This window comes from Myodes glareolus, chromosome 12, assembly GCF_982192425.1.
Source record: "Myodes glareolus chromosome 12, mMyoGla1.1, whole genome shotgun sequence".
Lineage (NCBI taxonomy): Eukaryota > Metazoa > Chordata > Mammalia > Rodentia > Cricetidae > Myodes > Myodes glareolus.
In genome coordinates this window covers 34,883,435-34,908,007 of record NC_142037.1, presented here as the reverse complement: position 1 = coordinate 34,908,007, position 24,573 = coordinate 34,883,435, and the positions used below count along the sequence as shown (strand labels likewise).

At 48.9% G+C, this 24,573-nt stretch overlaps 2 protein-coding genes across 2 annotated transcripts in view; both read left to right on the top strand.

Annotated features, from left to right (window-relative positions):
- The first annotated feature begins 775 nt into the window (after positions 1–775).
- Positions 776–2,747, top strand: LOC146892298 (syncytin-B-like). The gene is given in 2 exon segments (XM_085698159.2): positions 776–2,599; positions 2,601–2,747. Coding segments are annotated over 2 exon segments (1,971 nt in total).
- Positions 2,748–11,607: 8,860 nt separating this feature from the next.
- Positions 11,608–24,573, top strand: part of Slc25a37 (solute carrier family 25 member 37) — a 41,862-nt gene continuing 28,896 nt past the window's right edge. Inside the window, exon 1 of the mRNA XM_048422110.3 lies at positions 11,608–11,879. Coding sequence (XP_048278067.1) covers positions 11,670–11,879 — 210 coding nt within the window. The 5' untranslated portion in view covers positions 11,608–11,669. The remainder of the gene's footprint in view (positions 11,880–24,573) is intronic.

The window sequence follows — 24,573 nt, the reverse complement described above, 5'->3', positions numbered from 1 at the left end:
AGGTCTAAGAGGACACGCACAGTTTCTCTTATCCTTCAAATCAATCCTTGCTTTGGCCTGCCTTCTTCTCTGCCGTTTGATAATAGAGCCATGTTTTTATTTCTATGGTCTCGCAACACTTGGCTGCCTCCTTAGGCCCAAACACTCCATATTCTCTATAGATCCCAGTCCTCAGGAAAGGTGTACCATGCCAATGTTCTTCTCAAACTGCACTTAGCTCATGCTTGTAATTCAACTTTCCCAGCTATCTTATCTACCTATTGCTTGCCTTCATTTTCAGCTTCTCTCCAGAAAAGCCCCTTAACCTTGGCCCCTTAGAATTCAAGTACTGCTGGCCCACTACTACCTTCTCTCCAGCACCTCATTCCCATTTCTGATGTATGAACTGCTTTACATTTAACGAGTTACATTCTGCGGTCATTTGGCTCACAGATACCTTCCTAAATTCACATCCATCCTGAGACTTCTGGGCGGGAACTTCACCAGGTAACTACCCCAACGGTAGCTCAGGTAGAGGCCATCTCTCGCTGACTACACCACGCTGAGCTCAAAAGGGCTCCAGATCCTAACTTTAAAACTCTTAATCCTTCTGGTGACCCTTCCCCACCTCTTCTCTCACAGGTCTGACCTCTCAACGCATAACCTGCATGGCCTGGGGCCACCTGGACTTACCATCCACCTTTAAACACCCAGACCGAACAAGATTCAGGATTGGAGAATCCACAGGACCAACTCCTCTGCGCCCCACACTACTGCCGGCCACTCCCAAAGCACCATGATCTGCCTTTGGGTCCTCTGTTTCGTCCTTTTCCCCTACTCCTTGTCCTCTTCTGAGAGCTGGATGCCCCTCATAAACCTAACCCATCATATCCTACGTGATACCAACTCTCCCTTTTTTCCCAACTGCTGGGTCTGCTTGTCCACCCGTACCCAGCGCTCTCTAGCGGTTCCAGCTCCTTTGTCCGCTTGGGCAGACTCACCCATGAAGCTTCACCTCACGTACTCAGTCAAGCCCTTTTCTGGCTCCTATCCAATCACTGACATTGAGAGGCGCCTCCAACTCTTCCACCCATTGACTGCCTCCTATTCTTTCCACAATCCTGACCGACGGGCTATTGCTTTCCTTCAGCTCGTCAGTTCGACCGGCATATTCCCGATCATCACCCGACTCACCTCTGTGATCTATCCTGACAAGGACCGCTTCTTTGAGTCTGCCCAGCGCCCTTTATGGGGACCACTCTTCACTGAGACACTCCTCATGTCCCAGGCTCCGCTCTGCATATCCCGCTCCTTCAAGGTTCCGGCTTATGCCAATTTTGTAGGCACGCTCTCTGCCTCTCTCTGCAACTACACTCTTCGTATATCACCTTCCAATAGTCACGTGAACCTAGATCTGTCCACTACCCATCTATTCAGACAGGCAATGAAAAGACCAGATGCCAAATGGAAAAATCCGCTCCGCTTTTCGGGACCTCCCTCCCTAGTCTCCCCAGAACCCTCTTACTATCCGTGCCCAACCGACATCAAACACTGTCATACCTCCCCAGCCACTCCCTGGATGCGCTGTCCTCTCTCCCTGTCTGGCACCTGCTATAATCTCACTCTATTTGAATCAGACAATTTAACCCACCCCATTACTATGTCAGTGAACCCTACCTACTTCAAGCTCAAACTCCAGGGACACAGAGACCCCTATCCACTCTCCCACTACCAGCCCCTCACAGGAGCTGCCCTGTCTGGACAATATTCTGTCTGGGAAAATGAGGTAACTATTCAAGAAAACTGGGGTGTCACCTCTAACACATTTTCCCATCTCCTCACTTTCTCATACTCCTTCTGCCTCAACTCCTCAGGCGTTTTCTTCCTCTGTGGAACATCAACTTACATGTGTCTTCCGGCCAATTGGTCCGGGGTCTGTACCCTTGTCTTCCAATACCCAGACATCGAACTTCTCCCCAATAACCAAACGGTGTCTGTTCCCCTTTTTGCTTCAGTTCTTGCCTCATCTTCTCGCCCAAAGAGGTCCCCTCACCTCTTCCCCTTCCTTGCAGGCCTGGGCATCTCTTCTGCCCTTGGTACTGGAATAGCTGGCTTGGCCTCCTCAACTTTTTATTTCCAACGGCTTTCTAAGGCTCTTTCGGACACCCTGGATGAAATCGCCGCCTCTGTCACTACCCTCCAGAGCCAGATAGACTCGCTGGCGGGTGTCGTTCTTCAAAACCGTAGGGCGCTGGACCTCGTCACGGCTGAGAAAGGGGGCACCTGTCTCTTTCTCCAAGAAGAGTGCTGCTTCTATGTAAACCAGTCTGGAATAGTCCGAGATGCAGCAAGGAAACTCCGAGAACGAGCATCAGAACTTGGCCAGCATTCTGACTCTTGGGGACAGTGGCCCGATCCTGGATACTGGCTGTCATGGCTGACTCCCTTCCTGGGACCTCTCCTCTTCATTGTCTTCCTATTGACATTTGGGTCTTGTCTTCTTAACTGCCTAACCCGTTTTGTGTCCCAGAGACTTGGCTCCTTTGTCCAAGATGCCACCAAAAGGCATGTGGACAGAATCCTTCAAAATGTCCACTATAAAAGACTGCCCCAAGATGCCCCAGATGAAGACACCTCTCCCGTGGAACAGGAAGAAGTTGGGAGAGCACCAGCGATGGCCTCCTTCCTACCCAGTTAATAGAAACCAAGTCGGGGTATTAGTCACTGCCACAGTGCTTTTATCCGTGACATTTCCAGAAACTAAGTAATTGTGCCTCCAGAACTAACATTACTTATTTTTCCAGATTCAAGCCTTTCTGCCTTATCACTACTCCGTCCCTGAGATGTGACCATGAGAGCTAGTTTTCCATCACCTGAGAGTCTTTAGTTCCTAAACTACTCCTAGCAACGACCGAGTGGAGGCCAGAAAAAGAATATTTTCAATGCCCGGTCTATAAGTGGAGAGCGGGCTCTCTAGTTTCTTATACTAGAGGTCTCCGTTCCCCAGGTCTGTGCAGTCATGGAGTGGCTTGTTCCCTTGTCTTTCTTGCTTTCTTACCTCAAAGAACATCAAGGTGGCAGGAATTTTCCAGAAGCTGGAAGGGGACAGCAAGGTCCCCTGTGACAGCTTTCAGAGAGAGTATAAGATGCTGTTGTCCCCTCAACCTTAGGCTTTAGCCTACATAAGTTAATAAGTTTCTATTGTCTCAAGTTGTCCCCCTAGAAGCATTTTGGTATAGCCAGCCCAAGACACGAATCAACACTGAGCTGTAGGATGGTAGAATATTCTGGTGCTGTCTGGGAGCACATGAACCAGGCATGGAGAATAGAGTACGGGGTAGGATGCAAAACTGAGATGAGCTTGGTAACTGGGATGAACAAGAGGACCACAGGGAAGGGAGGGAAGAAGGGAGGACAGAACCTGGAGAGGAACGAGAGGTTGAGTGGGTGGGAAGAAAGAATGGAAAGCGAGGGAGGAATTTCAGGGGAAGGATCTAGAAGTTCAGGCTGTGGATGTTACCAGAGTTGTTGGGGGCAGAGCTGGAGCCCTGGCGGCCCTAACAAATTAGACTTGGCCACCTCTTCTCAATAGGCCATTTGTCATCACAATTAATAGTGAAAAGCATAAAAAGACTTATCCAGTGTGGCCAGTGTGGATTAGTGAGGTCCATGGAGTAACCCCCTCACTCCCCAAGTCTATGCTCAGGGTCCTGACATGAGCTTTAGGTTTAAATAGAAAGCAAGAGGTGGGCTTAACTAAGCAGTCCTATTGACGGTACCATTCCATGTCATCATGGTCCTAGTTTGGTCTCTTCTGCAAGGTGGTCTGACATGTTGTCATAGCTGTGTAACATCTCTTCCTGGAAGGTAAGCTCCTAACTAGGCACCTGGGCCCCAGCCCCTCCTCCATCTGGTGTGAGACTCCTGGGGGGATTCCAATTTCGTAGGAACCCTTTCAACAGCCTGATAGCGAAGCACAGAGGTCTAAGTGCCCTTTAAAACACCTCTATTCCTGCCAGGACAGTGACAGGAGCTGGGCTCAGGGGCTCACTTGGCATCCAAGTCATAAGTGAACCTTCAAGAAAATGGCAGGGGGTAAAAATTACCGTGCAGGGTTTTGAAAAGTGTGTCCTTAAGGATTGAGGCAGAGGAGGTAACTCTTTCAAGGACTTTGGGATGGCCGAGGGGAATTGGCAGCAGTTTAACGTGTGAAGCTGGGAAGAGAGATTTTATGAGATACAGGAGACATCGGTGTGTTTGTGATAATGGGCTGGGAGGGGAAAGGATTATGGAACAGCTGACATAGTGGGTGACTAGTGGATGGTCCATGGTCCGCCATACAGAGGTGCACGTAGGGCTTGTTTCAGACATAGTGCGTTTACCTCTTTGCCTTCCATGCCACCAGCACTGCTTTGCCCTCCCCTTTGGCCACTCTGGGCTCTTAGCCTGCTAGAGGCTTGGCTGTGGAGTGAGAGCAAGGCCCACAGTGGTGCAGAGACATTGGTCCAAGCTGGTGTCTTCAGGTCATGCCGCATGGGGCAAGTATCCCCAAGAGTGGAACTGGATCACCTCTCAGCACTTGGGCTTGGTCGATGTCACATGTCATGGTGACTTGCGGACTTGAGTGGCTGAGACCGGAGAAGGGGCAGACTCTCGTGAGGTGGAGTAGGCTAAGAGGTCCCCTCAATCTGCTGCTGGGATTCACAACTCCATCCTCTCCCTGTCACCACCTGCCATCCAAGGAAGCCTGGAAAATGACGGCAGTTCTGCCCCACCTCTTCATTTTGTTTCTGTTTCTTCGTCTGTGTCTTGGGGAAACGTAGCCCTGAGGATGAGTCACAGGTGAAGAGGCTATAAATAGCACTGTCTTTGGAAAAGCAAGGGATTCTGGGATTACAGGGGGCAGATATGTGCAGTTGTGAGGGACTGTATATGTTCAGAGGAGTTTGTGGTCTTCTTAATGTATACACTTGAGTTAAAATTAGTCAGCATTGTGGATGCTTTCATTCTCAATCTTCCAATGTATTTCACTTGGTGTGTGGTTAAGTATCTGTGGCTGTGGCCTACAGAGGAAGCAGGTCAGTCCAGAGGCCAGAGCCTCATTGTCAGTAAATGGTGGAACCAGCGCTGGCATAGATCTCTGAGCCAAAGTTAGAGGCTGTGCATCCTGCATGCTCAGCAACTTCCTCTTTCTAAGCTAAGCTTGGCTTTCAGTTGGCCTGGGGCAGAAGGCGTGCTGACATCTTCAGGCCTTCAACAGTCAGGAACTTTATTATGCAAGACTCCAGCAGAATCATTACTCTTCATCTCCTGACCTGACCCTGGATAGCAGATGGAATATCTATCTACTCAGCAGCTGATCTGATTCTGGGTTCCTGGGCTTCTTCCTCTGTATGGGCGTGTCCAAAACACAGGGCTCTAGGGCTGGAATGTGGACCTTGCCCAATAGGTCTTCCTCCAGAAGTGGGGGAGCAGGGCTGGCTGCTGGATTCCCATGTCCAGCAGTGAGCCCTCCACCACTGGGCCTTTCTACTGCTATGCCTGGTATTGTTGGAGATGTGTAGAGCAGACTCCAAGGTAGGTCTCTGAGGATAACTTTCCGATACACACAGCCAGTGGAACAACTAACTCTCACGTCTGTGAAGGGGAGGAATCAGAAGGTCATATATGAAGCTATCATGAAGGGCTTGGGAAACTGCCATCAATCTTGCCATTGAAGTCGTTCAACAGCCATGTGTCTGGTGGTCAGACACTGTAGTGCTATCCTCCCTGACACCCAAGTGTCTGCATCTGTAAAGGGAGACCGCTTGTTTGTTTCCTGGACGCCCGGACCCAAATAATCACACAAAACTATATCAATTACAACACTGTTTGGACAACAGCTTAGGTGTATTCCTACCTAGCTCTTATATCTTAAATTAACCTATTTATATTAATCTCTTTATTGCCATGAGGCTGTGGCTTACCAGAAAGGTTCTGGCAGTATCTTTCTGCTCTGGCAGCTACATGGTATCTCTTTAACTCCACCTATTCTCTCTCTATATCTCTTCCATCCTGGCTATATCCTGCCTTGCTATAGGCCAAAGCAGCTTTATTCATTAACCAATAAAAGCAACACATATACAGAAGGAACCCACATCATGTATCCTTCTCAGGGAGCAGGAAACAGCAAGCAGCAGAAGATGGCTCTGGCTGCACCTCTGCTTTCCAGATCTCTCCAGTTCCTCTAGCGGTGGACCAGCACATCTAGAACCCTGGCTGCAAGGGCATTTTGGAAATGTGGCTGCTGCAATGCAGTGTGTGTGAGATACATATGGGTACACAGTCCATCACACAGAGAAGTAGAAAAAAAAATGAGCACTTACAGTAAATCCCTCACAGATTTGCTCTTGGGCCTGGCTTGAATTCTTTCCATAGTTTGATTTTTAATGTTTATTTTTGTGTAAATTTGATATATAAGTACTATATACAGTTTTCCCTCCAACTCCTCCAACTTTTCTCATGTCCCCACACCGCTTCTCAAATTCATGGCCTCTTATTCTTTTTTTAAAAAAGATTTATGGTCGGGTGATGGTGGTGCATGCCTTTAATCCCAGCACTCGGGAGGCAGAGGCAGGCAGATCTCTGTGAGTTAGATGCCAGCCTGGTCTACAGAGCTAGTTCCAGGACAGGCTCCAAAGCTACGGAGAAACCCTGTCTCGAAAAAACAAAACAACAACAACAACAAAAAGGATTATGTATATGGGTGCTTTGTCTTCATGCACCTCTGTACACTGGAAGAGGGTTTCAGATCCCTTTATAGGCAGTTGTGAGCTGCCATATGGGTACTGGGAATTGAACTCAGAATCTCTGGAAGAACAACTAGTGCCCTTAATAGCTGAGCCATCGCTCCAGCCCCAGCTTCTTATTCTTTATTATTGTTACCTATATACATATACATTTATAAATACAACCTGCTGAGTTCCTTGAGTGTGGCTCATATGTATTTAGGGCTAACCTCTTTGGGACTGAATAGCCTGTCCGGGGCTCATCCCTGGAGAATCCTGTGTCTCCCTCTCTTAGCAACCATTAATTGCTTGAAGTTCTTCATCCGGGGGTGGAGTCTTGGGAGAATTCCCACATCTGTGTTGCCATGTCAATAGGTAGTGTCATTTTTCAGGTCTTGTTTAAGCAAACATATTGTTACAGTTTCCCTGGTGTCGCTTCCCTGTCTTATAGAAGACACTGTTGAAGGGAGGTGGAGGTGTGCACCTTTAATCCCAGAATTTGGGAGGCAGAGGCAGAGGCAGAGGCAGAGGCAGAGGCAGAGGCAGAGGCAGAGGCAGAGGCAGAGGCAGAGGCAGAGGCAGAGGCAGAGGCAGAGGCAGAGGCAGAGGCAGAGGCAGAGGCAGAGGCAGGCGGGACTCCAAGTTCAAGGTCAGCCTGGTCTATAGAGTGAATTCCAGGACAGCCAGAGTTACACAGAAGAAACCCTGTCTTGAAAAACCAAAACCAACCAAACGAAACCAAACAAAAAGAAAACTTAGCGTCCATCCCACTACAGGATGGTATGCGAGCCAGGAACTACGCTGGAGACTTAAACACACACACACACACACACACACACACAGACAGACAGAGAGAGACACACAGACACAGGTCATCCTTGACACTAGAATGCCAACTTTATTGTGCTCAGGGATAAAGCAGGATCTGGCCATGCCTCAGCTCTCGGGATCGTTCAGTTGCAGACCCATCAGAAACCACTCTCCTGCTCAGAGCAGGGGAAAACAAGTTGTTTACAAGAAATTCAGGGCCTGGGAGGCCACAGCTCCCAAAAGCTCCCCATTTTCTATATAATTAGATTGGCATCGGTGTGGCACAAATATGATGAAAGGAAAGGGAACAGCCAACCACATGCTCCAACTGTTCTTATAAAAGGAGGTCTATAGGTCAAACCAAAAAACGCCCTGGCAAAAATTATATAGGAAATTCTGGATCTCTAAGGCAGTGGCAACCTGTCTGGCTAGGGGATCAACAGTGTGGCAATTCATCATCACCATAATGAATAATGTGCTCTGGCCATAAGCCATAGTACCAGGCCAACACTTAGCACAAAGAGAAAGAAAACTCAGCAGAAACAAAATACAAACTGCCGGATAGTCTCCTTAATTGATTCTCCTGCCTCTGCCTCCTTCAGCAAATCCTACCAGCGTGTGCCACCAGAACACTGGGAGCAGGGATGGCAGGCATACTTGAGGACCCTCCATGGCTACTGCATGCCCTGCAGCCGCCTTCTGGGCCTCTCCGCAAGCCCTCACAGAAGTCAAGTTCTCACAGCAGTCAGCTGCTGCCCTTGCAAAGCTCGGCTCCAGCCACTGCCTCTCGGTTCTGCCACCACCTTCTTGGGCAGCCTGGTGGGGTCTGGGTGACTTTGGGAAGCAGGTTTGTGCTCAGGAATCATGGAAGGGGCCTGAGCTCCCTCTGTTTCTTGGGCCCACAGTGGTGGACAGACTCCCAAGGCCCACTTCCTTCAGTAAACAATTATTTAGGGAATTTGAGTGTCCTTGCTGTTTAGTGGGCCAAGTATCTTAAGGGGTTTTTCACAGTGACATTTCAGAGGGTCTTGGTGCATCAAACCACATTAATCTGGAATGAGTCCACAGGTTCTCATCCTCTGTGGAAACAAAAGTAGAACCTCTTTTTCAAAGCAACAAATTTTTATACCCATATTTTAGAGTCAAGATACCTTTCCTAGCAGTTCCCAGAATCAAATGTCTTTCTCCAGTCAAAAAATCAAAAGACAGTAATATACATAATCTAAATTCTCCGTGCACACTTAATCTTTATGTGGCTTCTTATTATTTACTCTATCTCTTTAAAATCTGGTCAATACCTGAACAGGATTACTGGCACCCATCTTCAGTCCACCCTCAGCATCAATCTCTTGCTTGCTGGCCAGCCTTCCAAGGGCTATTTCTTAGCATCTCCCCAGTTCCCAATCTTGCTGGGGCCTCTATCTGTAGCGCCCATGCCACTACAAGACTGTACGTGAGTCGGGAACTAGGCTGGAGACTTAAAAACTCATGTACACAGAGACAGACAGACATACAGAGACACAGACACGGGTCATCCTTGATACTAGAATGCCAACTTTATTGTGCTCAGGGGTAGCTTATATAGGGCTCTGGGCACGGCCCAGCTCGTGGGATCTTTCAATCGCAGGCCCACCAGAAATTACTCTCCTGTTCAGAGCAGGCGAAAACAAGTTGTTTACAAGAAATTTGGGTCTGGGGATCCACAGCCCCCAACAGAAAACCACTCTTTCCCAACAGATGTCCTGGTCCCCTGGTTCTTAGAATCTTTCTGTCTGCTCCATCTCCATGTTCTGTGTGATCTACCTCCATGTTTTGTGAACCTCACATATAGGGGATTTGTTGTATATGCATCAGTTGGGGGTTGGGCACCCCATGATCAGTTATTCTTTGAAATTTGGTGAACTCTGGTGTTTTGTAATGGTATCGCCTGTTTCAAAGAGAAACTTCTTTGATGAGAAGTGAGTGCTACACTGGAATGAATTTTTAAAAAAAAAATTTAAAAATCTTCTGACTCTGAAGATTATAGTCATGTCCACATTTGCAGAAATCTCTTTTAATTAAAAAAAAAAAGTCCCCAAGAATATTCTTAGTCACTGGTAAGTTGAATTCCTTCCACCCATGCTGTTGTTGCAAATTTCAGTTTCCCATTTCCCATCCATTAGGAGGTGGTATACGAATCTTTTTATTTTTAAATCACAGAAATAACATGTCAACTGGAGTCTGAAAAATAGCAATCACGAGTCAATTTGTTTTTATTTCTGTGCACAGACATTTTGTGAGCGTAATGGTCACAGAATTGTGCTTTGCCTTTTTCTTTTTTTTTTTTTTTAACCCAACGGTACATGAATCATTTCCTTTGTGATTGCCTAACAGAGCCAAAGTTTTTAGGGGCTGTGTACTATTTCACTGATACACGTCATCATTTCTTCATTTCCCCTCTCACTCTTACTGAATATTTATATAGCTTCTACAAACGACACTTTCAAAAGCTCTCTATGTGCCTCAGGCCTTCAGAAGTGGAATGGGGGTTCAAATGTGTTGGCTGAAGAAAGCCATTTTTGTGTGTGACAGGCTCTCACACTGAACTCAGGCTGGTCTGGGACTCTCCAAAGTGGCCTCAAACTAGTGGCGAGCTCCTTGCCTCACCCTCTTGCTGGGCTACATTCTGTGAGTGTCAACAGCTTCTGATCAACAGTTCTTAAACACTACTCTTGTCAAAAGTTGAGCCATGTTTTCCGTCACTTTTGTTAGACAACAATCTGGTATTTACTTTCATAATCTTAGGACTCACCCAGAAGCCACTAGGACAGCTACCCAAGACTGCAAAATGGTTCCCTCAACTTTGACGCCTTTATTGTTCTGTTTGATGTGCCCATCACTGAATCTCAGATCCCTGAGAGTTGCTTGCCATGTGCTGACCTGAAGCTTGGTAAGCACAGTATCTACAGGGTTCCCCCCAACCCTTGCATATCTCATTGCCCAGGCTTGCTGCTCTTGATAAGTGAGGGAGGCCCAGGCTCTGCAGATCAGCCCTCCACCCTGGAATATGTCCTAAGGCACGTAAGGAAGGAGCCTTCCACAAGCAGACAGACCTCTGCCTTTTGGTTTCTACGTTTAACCTCAGGCAATATTAAGTTAAAGCATCCTGGGCTCCAATTCATTGAAGGAGCCAGCAGAGATGACTTTAAAAGAACATTTTAAAAGACAGGCAGACTTTGTTGTAAAGCTTTATTCAGTTACTTGCTGTAACATCAGCTAAGGACTTTACAAACCCAAAGAAAATGCCCAGGAAGTTGTTTAGCAAAGGGTTCTGGTCCTGCCTACTATTGCCTTGGTCAATCCAGAACAGGGTGGACTTGGATCTTCCAGAGAACAAGAGGCACACACTTAGCCCTTCATTATTTTCAGAAGAGAAACATTTCCCAATCAATGAGGCTGTCTCCAAGCAAAGCTAACTAGAAAGGGGGGGCATGAGTGATACTGTTCACTCCCTGGAATGTGCTCTAGTGAAACACAAAAGGTGCACCCGCTGATGTCCAGGTGTGTCCTTGATTCTAGAACACACCTTTCCCTCGAGTCCAATGTCCGTCCACCCACCATGCTTCATAAGTCACATTCCCAGTAACTGTCTTCCTCTCCCACTCGATCCCCAGCCTTAGGAATGCTAAAGCTGGGTGACCAGTGTGTGCAAAACCACCGGTTCTGGGGACAGCTCCTGCTCCTTATCTTGCAGCTCTGGGCATACCTCTTCTGCTGACTCTCCCTAGGGACCTGAGTCCCTTGCAGATGGTCACCACCCCCTAGGTAGCACAACTTCCCGGGACACCCCAACGTCGTTTCTCGCCCCCATCCGGTTGCTTGGAAATGTGCAGTGGGCTGCGACGTCACACAGGGAGGCGGGAGCCCGCTGCCCCGCGCACCAATAGCACTGCCGCGGCCGGCCTCTTCTTCTCCAGCCATTGGTGCTTCAGGCCACTCGGCTCCACCCCAGCCCGCCATGGCGTCAGTCGCCGCAACCCGGGGGAGGAGGTTCCCACTTTAAGAAGTGAAGTTTTCCTCCCCCTCCCCCTTCTGCCCACCTCCTGCCACTTCCCGCGCCCCGCGGGGCTGCGGATGGAGCTCCACCGCGGTGGCGTGGGGAGCCAGGCTGCGGGCCGGAGGATGGATGGGGACTGCCGCGATGGCGGCTGCGGCAGCAGGGACGCCGGGTCGGAGGACTACGAGAACCTACCGACCAGCGCCTCGGTGTCCACCCACATGACAGCAGGAGCGATGGCCGGGATTCTGGAGCACTCCCTCATGTACCCGTTGGACTCCGTGAAGGTGAGGCTCGCGGAGGACTGTGGGGGAAAGGAGCCGGGGGAGCAGCAGTAGCAGTGAGCGTGTTTTGCATCCTGTGCAGCGCTAGCCCTAGGGCAGCACCGAGAAGCCACGCTACTGGTCCCTCGGGGCTCGGCACAGGCAGGGGGTCTCTCTCGGACTGGGCGTGTGCAGCTCAGGCTCAGGGAAGTGTGCCGAGTTGCTCCTTCCAGGATGCCTTGGGGGAGTGTTCCCAGATCCTGCTTGGGAGCCCCGCACTTTGGTCCCCGCCTCTGTCGCAGGGGATAAAGTGGTGAGCACTCTGCACAGCGGTGGCTGTGGCTTTGAGCCATCCCACCGCGCGGGTGTAGCACGTGTGCGGCTTCCGAGGGAGCTGGCAGCCCAGCGCTCGCTGCTCTGCTTGCTGCGCTCTGTGGAGAAACCTAACAACCCCCGCCACACACACACACACACCCGGCCGTGCGCCCGCTGGCCCCGGCATGCCTCTGGCTCTGGGGTGGTTTAGGGGCTGGGGACGAGCCATGAATGCCAGATCCCCAGGCTCGGAACAGCTCCTTTGGGCGGGGGTGGGAGGGTGGGGAGGGGGTACTGGATCGGTGACATACCCGTGACTCCTCCCTTCCCACCCAATTCTGCTGGGAGACAGTGGGACCTACTGGGTCATTCGCTGTCTTTCGTTTGCTGTGAGGAGAACCTGCAGACTTGTGTACGGCTATGGGTTGTGTAATAGGCTTCCAGTTTGACCTGGTCACTCCCCGCCCTCCCCCGGGTAGTTTCCCGTGTGTTTCTGTCAAGGGGCGACTTGAACAGGTGAGCTGCCTGTACTGGACCTGGAGAAGCTCCCCAAGAGTTCCAGGAAGTAATACCTGTACTGACTTTTAGGGGTGGAACCCAACTAACAGGAGTTGGATGGGGGACATCTCTGGGAATTAACATATGAATAAACCGAGGTGCAAGGGAGGGGAGCATAGGAGCTTGCTCAGAGTCTTAATTCTGGGCTCACCCTCTAGTACGGTTTGGGGAACTTGGTGGCAGTTGTTTTGTAGGGCAGGGGGCCAGGTCTGTACACAAAATAACAGTACTTTATTGCTGATGCGGGATCCACCTGAGCAGCTGTGAATATTGGGGTTTTCTCAGAGCTGGCGGTCAGTGACTGGACAGGCCAAGTCCAGGGAGAACAGACACTGGGCATACGGCAAGGCCTGTCTTCCAGCTCGCTGCCAGACCTGAATGTCTTTTCTGTCCCCCTACTGTCCTAGTGGGGAGTCTTGTAGTGTTCCTTGCCTGCCACTGTTGAGGAATGAGGTGGGGAAACGTCTTAGATTTTTAAATTACCACAGAAAGACCCGGGGCATATACTAGATGGCTTTAGTATAGAACAGATCAAATGTAATGACATTTTTGCAGTCTAATGTGTCCTGGGTTAGAGCCAGGGGAAAGTTAGGAGCTGTTCATTTGAATAGACCATAGACTTGGGAGATGACTTTACATCAAAGGAACCCTTCCACCTGTGAGGCCTGGTGCCTCTTTGTCATGAATTCTGGTTCAGGGACTTAGCTTACTTTGAAGGTTAGTAGCAGTTCTTACTGCCTTTTCATTTATTTGACAGTCAAGGCGTTTGTCTCCTCTGTGTAAGTCATGCGCTGTGTGTTTTGTTCCCCCATACTGTTCCCTGCCCGGTTTTGATTCAGACTTCATCTCTGTGCTCGGTCTTTTCCAAAAAGTTCCCTTATATATGTGTGTGTGTGTGTGTGTGTGTGTGTGTGTGAGAGAGAGAGAGAGAGAGAGAGAGAGAGAGCGCATGTGTTTATGAGCTGTGAGCATGTGTGTGCTTGTGTGAGTGAATATGTGTGTGTAAGAGAGACCATGTGAATGTATATGAGCTGTGTGTGAGAGAGAATGTGTTTTGTGAGTGTGAGTTGTGAGCATATGTGTGTGTGTGAGTGTGTTTGTATCTGTCCTTATTGTCGTAAGTATTCACCTTAGGGGGCTTGGTTACAAACTGATGTTTTCCTTTGCCAGTCAGCAAGTTCTCCTAGGTCTGCGATTTTGATCCTGGCTGCGGGTAGTGACCCTTGGGCTCTGCAATTCTCAGCCATGGGTGTGAAGTTCCTTTTGTGTTCCCCTGCAACTTTCTTTGGGTAGCAAGGACTTTCTTCCTTTCTCTCTCTCTCTCTCTCTCTCTCTCTCTCTCTCTCTCTCTCTCTCTCGTTTTCAGCAAAGACAAAAAAGCACAGAGAAAGGTACATGACACCATCTTATGACTCCAAGTAAGCAGCGGTAGAGCCAGTGTCTCCGCACATGACCACGGTTGTCTGTGCCCAGCCTTTGGTGGCAGGGACACAGCTACAGCCCAGTCCTGGAAGCGTTCCACGTGGGGACGACCACAGCTGCGTCCCTCTTAAATCGTTTTGGATGATGAAGACTGAGTAACTGAGTCAGGAGATGTGGGTTGGGCTGGCAGCTCTTCAGCACCCCTGCTCTCTGCCTCAAGCACTGATGTGTGCCTTTGTTTTGCTGTGGGGAAAATGGGCACTTTATTCACCTTTAACCCACCCCCTTTCTCTGGCACACCTATTGTCCTTTCGTGTTAATTATTACAACAGAAACCAAATGTATGTAAATCATGTCTTGGAAAGAAAGAAAGTTTTCTTTGATTTTTTTTTTCTTTGAAAAGGCATCTATGATCTGTGTTGTGTTCTCCCCCACCTCCACTTTGAGCTTGTTGTTGTTAAATGTGGGTGTTGAGTCAGTCTGCTTTTTTTAGATTTGCTATCCTAGGATGTGTGAGCTGTGGAACCCAGGGCAGGTTCCTTGCAGCTCTGAGCCTGTGGAGCTCCTTGGTTTTGTGGTCTTATGTATAGGAAGAGGACTCATAGATGTCTTCTGTTCTAATACTGAAATTGTTCATTTCATGAGGCTCTGTCACCTTCCAATGCCACGTTCATGCCCAGTGTTTTTCAAACTGTGGCTTTTGACCCACTAGTGGGCTGCGCATTTGAAAGACAGATTGGTGACTGTATGGTATATAAGCAGTTATGGCTTCGGTAGGAAGAGACACTGTTGATTTTGTGTGGGTCATGTTTCTCAGAGATTGAAAAAAAAAAAACAAAACAAAACACTTCTGGCCAGGCCAGATAGTGCACACATTGAATCCTAGCACTTGGAAGCTGAGACAGGACAGTGGAGAATTTGAGGTCAGCCTGAATTCATAGTGAGTTCAAGGCCAGCCTGAGCTACTACCTAGCAAAACTCCATTTCCAAACAAAGTATGAGCATCTTAGATGGTCCATAATTTCTCTCTGATTTTCCAGCAGTCTTAGGTTGTTTAAGTACCTATTGGGAAGACTTGCATCAATTTTTCTAACCTCTTTTTTTTTTCCCCTAAGTCTTCACAGCCCATGGTAGATATAAATGCTTCATTTAATGAGAGCCAGATTGGTGAGACCTCTGAGTGCCCCCGACTGTAGCAACCAGCAGAGGGAAACCAAGTCAGGGATCTAGGATGCCTGGGTGTCTGCAGGCTCTTGTCCAGCCATAGCGTCTCTCTAACCTGTGCTTGGCAGCTTTCCCCAAGGAGCCTTTAACTGGTGGGCAAGTGATATGGTGGCTTAGACTGGCCTGTGAGGTGGACGCAAGAGCCCATGGTCAGAAGTGCTTAAGACGGTAGGGCGCATGCCAGGTGGGTGGAGGAGGAAATTCCATCCAGATTAGGCAGAGACCAGGCAAGTCAGCGTGGTAAGCACAGGGAAGAAAGGAAACAGGAAAGATTTGAAGTGGGGAACTTCCGCTGACCCTTTCACAGCCCTTCTTGAGTGGCTTGTCAAGAAAGCACTGCTCAGACTCTTCCTGGGTGAGCCCTCTGTCCTCCATGCCCAGAAGGGCTCCTCAGGCGGCCCTCATGGGTATCTCGTGGTGGGGTGGCCTAGGCATGGTCACAATCCAGCCTGCCTCTGGGACACCCCCACAGCCCTTGAGTTTTTCTGGTTGACTGACAGAGAGTACTAGCAGCTGCCAGAGCGCCCCCCTCACCACCACTTCCTCATGCTTTAGAACAAAGTGTAGGACAGGTGATACCAGTGCCCTTTAGAGGCCATGGCGTCCCGGTTTCCTGGAGCAAAATGACGGTGCTTTCCCTCTCTACCTCTGTGTCTTCTCTTCCCTGCCCTTCAGTGAGAAGCACATTTGGATAGGTGGGTGATAAGCAATTGTGGAATCAAAAAAAGAGTTCTCTTCAACCACAGTTCTTTCCTTCTTTCATGACACCCCAGTGCACGCGGGTGACCGTATCTGCTGCCCACTGCAAAGTTGCTACTTGACCCCTGCTTAGGAATGGAAGGACAGGCTGGGTTGGGCCCAAAGGTTGGAGGATAGCACCCAGAACAATAATGAGTAGTGGAGGGGACTCAGCCTTACAAAGAAAATAAATCGCCTAGTTTTAAATTGATTTCTAAAACGGATACGTAAACTTTATTTATTTAGATGAAGTCTCTCTCTCTCTCTCTCTCTCTCTCTCTCTCTCTCTCTCTCTCTCTCTCTCTCTCTACGTAACCCTGCCTGGCCTGGGACTCACTGTGTAGATCAGGCTGACCTAAAACCGGCAGAGATTAGCCTAACTCTGCTTCCTGAGTGCTGGGATTAAAGGTGTGCACCGCTGTGCCCCACCGGGGATGCTGGAAAGATGAGGTGAAGGGAAGATTTCTCTCCTAGTTAGGGTTACTCTTGCTGTGATCGAACGCCATGACCAAAGAAAGCTGGGGAGGAAAGGGTTTATTTGACTTACACTTCCACAGCACTGTTCATCACTGGAGGACGTCAGGGCAGGAGCTCCAACAGGGCAGGAACCTGGAGGCAGGAGCTGATGCAGAGGTCATGGAGGGGTGCTGCTTACTGGCTTGCTTCCCACGGCTTTCCCAACCTGCTTTCTTATAGAACCTAGGACCACCAGCCCAGGGATGGTACTGCCCACTGTGGGCTGGGCCCTCCCCCATCAATCACTAGTTAAGAAAATGCCTTACAACTGGATCTTACGGAGGCATTTTCTCAGTTGAGGTCCCCTCCCTTCAGATAATTAGCTTGTGTCAAGCTGACCTAAGATTAGCCAGCACACCTGGCCAGCTTTTCAATATGGAGTGGTATTTTAGGTTTAAATTTTTTTTTTATATTGTGCATGGGTATGATGTGTGATTGGGGGCGTGATCATGACAGGGTGCACATGTGGAGGTCAGGGGACAACTTTGGGAGTCAGTTCTCTCGCCCCACTTTTATGTGGGTTCAGGGGTTGGAGCTTACATCATCAAGCACTTTAAGTGCTGAGTCATCTTGCCTACTGCGTATTTAGAGTTTAATGGTGTGTGTGTGTGTGTGTGTGTGTGTGTGTGTGTGTGAGTGAGTGAGTGAGTTGGCTGTGTTCTTAAGTCACACAGGGGTAAGTGTTCAGGGCTTGGTGTGTGCTCTCCACACTTTTTATTGGCCAAGTCTTTGCCACATTGGTCACCTCCTCTTGGAAGGTCCTTTTTGTCTTCTTTTGCAGTGACCTACCTCAGGCCCCTATTTCCACTCACGTTGTTTTGTCTTGGGCTTTTGTATGTATGTATGTAGGTGTTTAAAGATTTTCATAATTATTTGTACATGTGTATTTCTGTGTAGGTATGTGCACACGAGTGCAAGGGCCCACTAGGGGTGTCAGATCCCCTGGAATTGGAATTACAGGTGGTTGTGGGTCACCTGACATGGGTGCTGGGGAACCAAACTCTTGTCCTCTGCAGTTGTCTCCAGAACCCCTCCCCCCACCTTTTCTTTTGCGGCATGAAACTTACTAGGTAGCCTAGGCTAGCCTCAAACTCATATCAGTCCCACCTTTGAGGGCTGGGATTGCAGGTGGGAGCCAGCAGGCCTACTGGACTTTTGGCTTTTGGTTGCAGATGACTGCCTTTCCTCAATCATTGTATGAGTTACCTGCTCCAATCCCTCCCCTCCCCTCCCCTCCTCTCCCCTCTTTCTCTTTCCCTCCTCTCCCTTCCCTTCACTCTTCTCATTAAGCCACTAGGAGGGCTTCTCTAGAACCCCAGTGCTTCCCTTTTTCCCATCTCCTTTTGTACTCACTCTTTCCTTTTAGGGGCATTGGTGTTTGTAATCTGAAGCAGTCTGGCCCCATCGGTACTGCCCAGGGACAGAGCACTGCAGCCCTGTGGTTTGGCCTTGCTATTTCCTGCTCTGTCTTGGTTGAACTCCCAAGGCTTACTTTACACTGACTTTTTCTGTCCTTGGAGTTCACATCCCAGTGTTTGGCTTACACGGTTGAGGCAAAGCCCATTAGCTCTCCTGAGTAGTTCCTTCTCCGATGTGGGATTCCCCTCTGTATGCTGTGAATATGTGTTATTACCATTGGTTAATAAAGAAGCTGTTTTAGCCAATGGCTTAGTAGAATAAAGCCAGGTGGAGATTTCGAGCAGAGATATATAGAGAGTAGGCAGAGTCAGGGAGATGCCATATAGCTGCCGAAGGAGAAAAATGTCAAAACAGAGCCTTACCCAATAAACCACAGCCTTGTGGCAATACATAGATTAGTAGAAATGGGTTAATTTAAGCTGTAAGAGTTAGTTAATAAGAAGCCTGAGCTAATAGACCAAGCAGTGTTGTAATTACTATAGCTTCTGTGTGATTATTTGAGTCTGGGCAGCCAGAAAACGAATGAGCAGCCACAGATTACAGGTGACGCCCAATGTTGGTTGCCCCAATGTTGCAAATGAGACTTTGGGTGATTGCCCAGGTAGCCAGTTGTCTCTGTCATTTACTGCACAATTTGAAAGTTGCTTCATTGCATATCCTGTTTACTCAAGCCCTATTATTTCCCTTCTCAGGTCCTTGATGGGGTTGAAGACTAGATGGTCATAGTTACTTTCCTCTTATGATTTAGCCATTTCTAATATAAGACTTAGACTCTTTAGGCTAGGCTTACTATTGAAATATTTGGCATATATTTCTTGCTTGATGTAGTTCATGCCACATGTAATTCTAACCTTTTTACTTGATATTTGTTCTTGTTGTATATAGTTTTGTATTGGGCTTGGAATTCTCTTATTTGGACAAAAGGGAGAGGTGCAATGGGAACTCCTTCAGCCAATGGCCTTTGGGATGTTAGCCCACTTTGGGCGTGGTCTCGTGTACTTTATATGCAGATCTAGGGGCATGCACGAGGAGCCCCTTCGCTGCTGGATTCAGTTCCAGTTCCCTGCACATGCAAAGGACTCTGGACTGCTACCGATTCTGTGAATTGGTTCCCTTATAAATAAACCTGTATTATACTCCATTCTGGGCTAGTGTGGAAATATTCCTTATTGCAACACTTATCTATAGAGAGAGAACCCTAATTTCCATTTCGTTTTCTCTTTCCTGGCCCCACTTCCCATTGATTGCTTTGCCCCTCGTCTATTCGCTGGTCCAGTGGAAATGTCTGGTTGACATCTTCCTCTGTCACTGAATGCTGCTACCTCTTGTCCTCCTAGACGTTCTCCTCTCTTCCTAATGTTGGGGAAGCATGGGGACTTTTTACCTATCTTCCTAGCAGTGGGCCCCAGTTCTCACCTGTGTGATCTTGAAATAGTTTCATAGCCTCTCTGGGTCTGTTTCCCACTTGTAGAAAGAAGACATTGTCCTCTTTCTTGGGTGGTCAGAGAGGGTGAGATCCTTACCTTGCTTAGAACAGCAATTGATACAAGGGTGTTCTCCAAGAATGAGCCTGCTTCTTCCTCCTCCCTGTAGGTAATGTGACTGTAGTCACTGTCCCTTCTCCAAGGATTTTGGACCCTTGGCAATCTGCTTCTCTCCAGATCTCTATGGATAGGTATGAATGAGCCTGACAGTGCAGGCCCCTGGGCCCTGTGTGTGTGTGTGTGTGTGTGTGTGTGTGTGTGGGCACAAAGCACATGCATGTGTATGTGGATTTCATTGACCTGGAACTTGCTGATTCAGCTAGGCCCCAGGGATCTGCTTGCCCTTGCCTTCGCAGTGCTTGGATTATAAACATACCCCCACATCTAGTTTGTGTGCTTGTATGTGTTCTTTCTTTTCTCTCTCTCTCCTTCTCCTCTATCTATCTATCATCTATCTATCTATCTATCTATCTATCTATCTATCTATCTATCTATCTATCTATCTATCTATCTATCTTATCTATCTATCTATCTAAGCAGGGTCTCAGTATATAGTCCTGGAACTCACATGTAGACCAAGCCAGCCTCTAATTTACAGAGCTCAGCCTACCTCTGCCTCCCAAGTACTGGGATTAAATCCCAGTGCGGGTTCTGGGGATCAAATTCAGATTCTTCTGTTTGCAAGGCAAATGCTTTGCCAGCTAAGCTGTCTCCCCATTCACACTCTCCCATTCTTTCTACCCTGGAGATCACTGATGTTCACCTCCATGGGTCCTAGTTCTGCCCCAGAACCTCCCTGCCTCGTCATCTGTCTCCTTCCTTGGTCCATTACGGCAGCTGATGCCAGGCCTTCAGCTTCTTCACCTTTGTGTCTTTACACTTAGTTCTGGAACTGAGCCCTTAGGTAGTTCGGCACTGCCCCCACTGGCACCCTGTGGGCCCTGAGCTCTGGGTCTGTCCTCCTACGCTCCATCAACTGCTTCTGACCACCCAACTGCCTATGCTTTCCTCACTGCCACAAGATACAGAAACACAAGAAACCAGGACCCCAGATGGCCTCATCTTCCGGTCAGTGTCCTTCAGCCTCTTTTGTTTTCCAACCCTCACTGTAAGGGAGCAGGTGTCTCTTTTTTCTGCAGGCCAGCAGTTCTCAACCTTCCCAATGCTGCAACCCTTTAATACAGGTCCTCATGTTGTGGTGACCGCCAGCCATGAAATTATTTCGTTACTACTTCATAACTGTAATTTTGCCGGCGTTATGAATCACAATGTAAATATCTGATGTGCAGGATATCTGATATGCGACATTGGGAAAGGGTCTTTGTGTCCCAAGGGGTCACAGCCCACAGGTTGAGAACCGCTGCACCAGGGGAAGTTGACAGTGACGGGGAGGTGTGGTGTGATGTTCATGAACCACCCAGATACCACAGGACCGAGTCCTGACTTTACACCTAGGGCATGTGACTTAACCTCTGTCACCTCAGGTCCCTTCCTTGCAGACTGGGGGACATTATTAACCCCAGATGCACCTTTTGGAGGTTACTGAAAGAAAAAAAAATGTGACAATGTATACACATCCCCTGTCTGGTGATGCTCTCAGTAAACGGTGCTTGAGATAGTCATCTATTTTGCCTCCCTTGGGTGACCCAGGCCAGGGTCTTCAGCCCCTCCTCCATCCAATGGCTCCTCCAGAGCATTTCTGCAAACCGAGGCCAGCTTTGTTGTCTCAAATAAACAAGTCCATTCTAAACTTCACACTGGCATTGTGAGAGAACTGTTGTCATGTGATCTCCCCTTCCTCGTGTCCCAATTTCCGCACCTGGTTTGTGTTTTGAGACAGTGTCTCTTGTCGTCCAGGATGGCTTTGAACTTCCTTTGTAGCCAAGGATGACTTTCTTTCTCTCTCTCCTTTCCCACCACCTATTGATTGATTGATTGATTGATTGAGGCAGGGTCTCAGTGTGTACTTCTGATTCTCCTGCCTATACCACCTGAGGGCTGGGATCACAGGCATTGTCCATGGCTCTGCAGGCTTCTGCACCCACCACTCTGTATTTTGCTAGTGATCTTCTTGAGTTTTGCAGCTGACTCCCTCCTGGTCCTTGGGTACTTGCCCGGCACACCTTCGTCTCCCAAGCTCACAGGGAGTGTTCCTGTCTTAGTTTCCATCAGGGTTGATAACTCAGCCATCCCTTTCTCTCTCCGTCTCCAGTCCAGGCGCTCAGGAACTGAAGCACCACTGGGCTTGAAGACATCATGTGTCTTTTTGGTGCCCCCTCCAGCCTCTCTTTCCCTCACCTCAATGCCCTTCTGAGAGCGTATTCCCAACTCTTTGGTGTGACATCTTCAGCTTCTTCCTGGCTCCTGCTTGTATAAATGGAAGATTTGTATATCTCCGAGTCCAAGGCCTCTTTACAGCGCTTCTCCACCCCGCTGCCATGCTTTAGGGTCTTTAGATTTGCCGATGGACCTTGGCTTCCGGGACGCCCCCTTCTCTCCTCTCTTGATTTTTCTCTACGGTGTCTTTTCCTTCTAAGACACATTACCATTTGCTTGTTTATAGTGTTTAGAGTTTATTTGCGGTTACAGCATTCTTTATTATTATCTGTGGACTTCCTCTCCTCATTAGAATATCTGCTTCCAGTAGGCGGGGCTTGTGTTCTGTTCTCTGCATTTTCCTGACCTGAAACAGAATAGGTGCCAGGAAGCATTTGGTGAATCAGCTTCTGCTGAGACCATTCTCCATTCTGCAGAGACCGCCCTTCACAGCTGCTCCCGGGCACCTGACCTCAGAGCCCTGTAGGTTGATTCCTCTGAAATCCGAAGTGCAACAGCACCAGTTGCGAGTCACAGTGACCAGAATTCTAGGCGCCACAGTTTTCAATAGGGAAGGCCCTAGTCCTGGACTGCCCACACCATTTATGAGAGTCAAACTGAGATCCTGCTGTAAGGGTGAGGTTGGCTCCCTGACGCGGGTCATCTATCTGGCTTGCATGGTGCCAGGCCCTGGGGTGTGGGGAGAAGCAGCCCTGCCTTCCTGCCCATCCTACCCAGTGACCCTAAGGCAGTACTTTCACTTGGGCTAGAAGGATGAGGTGGGAGTTGTCGGGTTCTGGGGTGGCCAGACTGCTGCTTTCTTGAAGGTCTGGATTTTAGAGCATTGTCGCCTGGCCTCCTTTGGGGACACTGGTGAGTAAAGGCAGTGATGGTGGGTCCTGACTGCTCCCACCCTGCCAGGTATCTTTAGTCATTCTGCAAGTTGACACTGGCTCACAGAGGCGCCTTTGAAAACATCCCCCTTGCTGTGCTGTCTCCCAGACAGCCTAGGATGCTGCAGCTTAGTCACCCAGGGGCCTCAGCCTTAAACCGGTGTCTTTTTTTTTTTTCTTCAGAGAAAATAAAATGTGTTGTAATTGGGAGAAATCCCAGCCGGCTTGGGGCAACAGTTGCATAACAGGTTTAGGAAATGTCTGTCCTCTGATGGTCGAGCTTAGCCTCGGTCGCCGATGGCACTTCCTGTGTCTGATGAGCTCTTGCGTCCATCAGACATGGCTGGGCAGAGCCTAATTCCTGAACCCGGAGGGGCGACTGTCCACATAGATGGTGCATGCTGTGGCTGGAGGAAGCCCCTACTCCTGTATTTCAGTATGCCGATGGTCCCCCCGCCCCCGGGGTGGCTGGGAAGGGTACTTCTGAGATGTACCCGTAGGCTGGGGATCAGAAGAGGTGTGCATACGTTCTGCTTATGCTGGCATTGAAGCCATTTTAAGCTAGGGGACAGACAGCCTTATGTATTTAATTCCTGGTCTTGCCTTTAAGCAGTTTCAGTGTTGAGAAAGTCATCTCTCTGAGCTGTGTTAGAATTCTGTTGTCCACGAGGGCTGTAGGCTTCTCATCTGAAGTTGGCAAGAGTGGCCATGCTTGGCCTGTCGTCCATTTGGTCCACTGGCACCTTAGAGATGATGCAGCCGGTTTTGTCAGGAGCCCAAAGTGGTTTTTTTTCCCCCTTGTTTTTTGTTTTTTGAGACAGGGTTTCTATGTAGCTTTGGAGACTGTCCTTGAACTAGCTCTTGTAGATCAGATTGGTCTTGCACTCACAGAGATTCGCCTGCCTCTGCCTCCCGAGTGCTGGGATTAAAGGACTGCTCTACCACCCCTTGGCCCAAAGTGGTTTTTTTTTTTTTTTTGGTTTGTTTTTTTCTTGTTTGAAATGGACTTTCGCCATTATAGCCCATGCTGGCCTCTGACTCCTAATCTTCCAGTTTCAGCTTCCCAAAGCGCTGGGATTATGTATTACCCTACCATACAGAGAACATAGGTTTTTTTGTTTGTTTTCTGTTTTTCCCTCCTTCCCTCCTCCCCTCCCTCCCTCCTCCCCCTTCCTTCTTTTCATTCCTCCCTCCTCTCCAAGTGTGGGTGTTGGTGTCATGGCATCAGAGGTCAGAGGACAGCTTTGGGTGCTGACCCCTACCTCCCCTCTTGTTGGGACAATGTCTTTTGTTCACCATGGCACAGGCCAGGCTAGCTGGCCCGGAAGCTTCCAGAGATTGTCCTGTCTCCACCCATCATCTTGGGATAGAACAATGAGATTATAGACAGTACTGTGCCTGCCTTGGATCTGAGGATTAAACACTTGTGTGACAAATGGCTTTTCACTGAGCCACCTCCTTCTCCTGGAATTAAAGCCCTATGCAGGTTGCTCTGCGTATTTTATTTACTGTGAAACTGGGCTTTTAGGGAAAGGGACAAATTCATGTAGGACAGTGGGATTCCCTGTGGCTGTGGCCTTGGGCTTTGACCTCTTATCCCGTTGAGCCCTCAGCTGCCTGCTGCTGTCTTCGCCTGGGACATAAGGGAAGAGGAGGTGACCACTAGAAGGCACATGCTGTTGCTTGGGAGTCCTCTATGGACTTAGCATTGCACACCCTCATTCTCATTTTGAGGGTCTGTTCTCTGGAGCACCAGACAAATGGGTCTAGGAATGTCTTGGGGAGGGAGACCCCTGGATCAGCTGGCTCATGAACCGTGTACTGTCCTGGTTT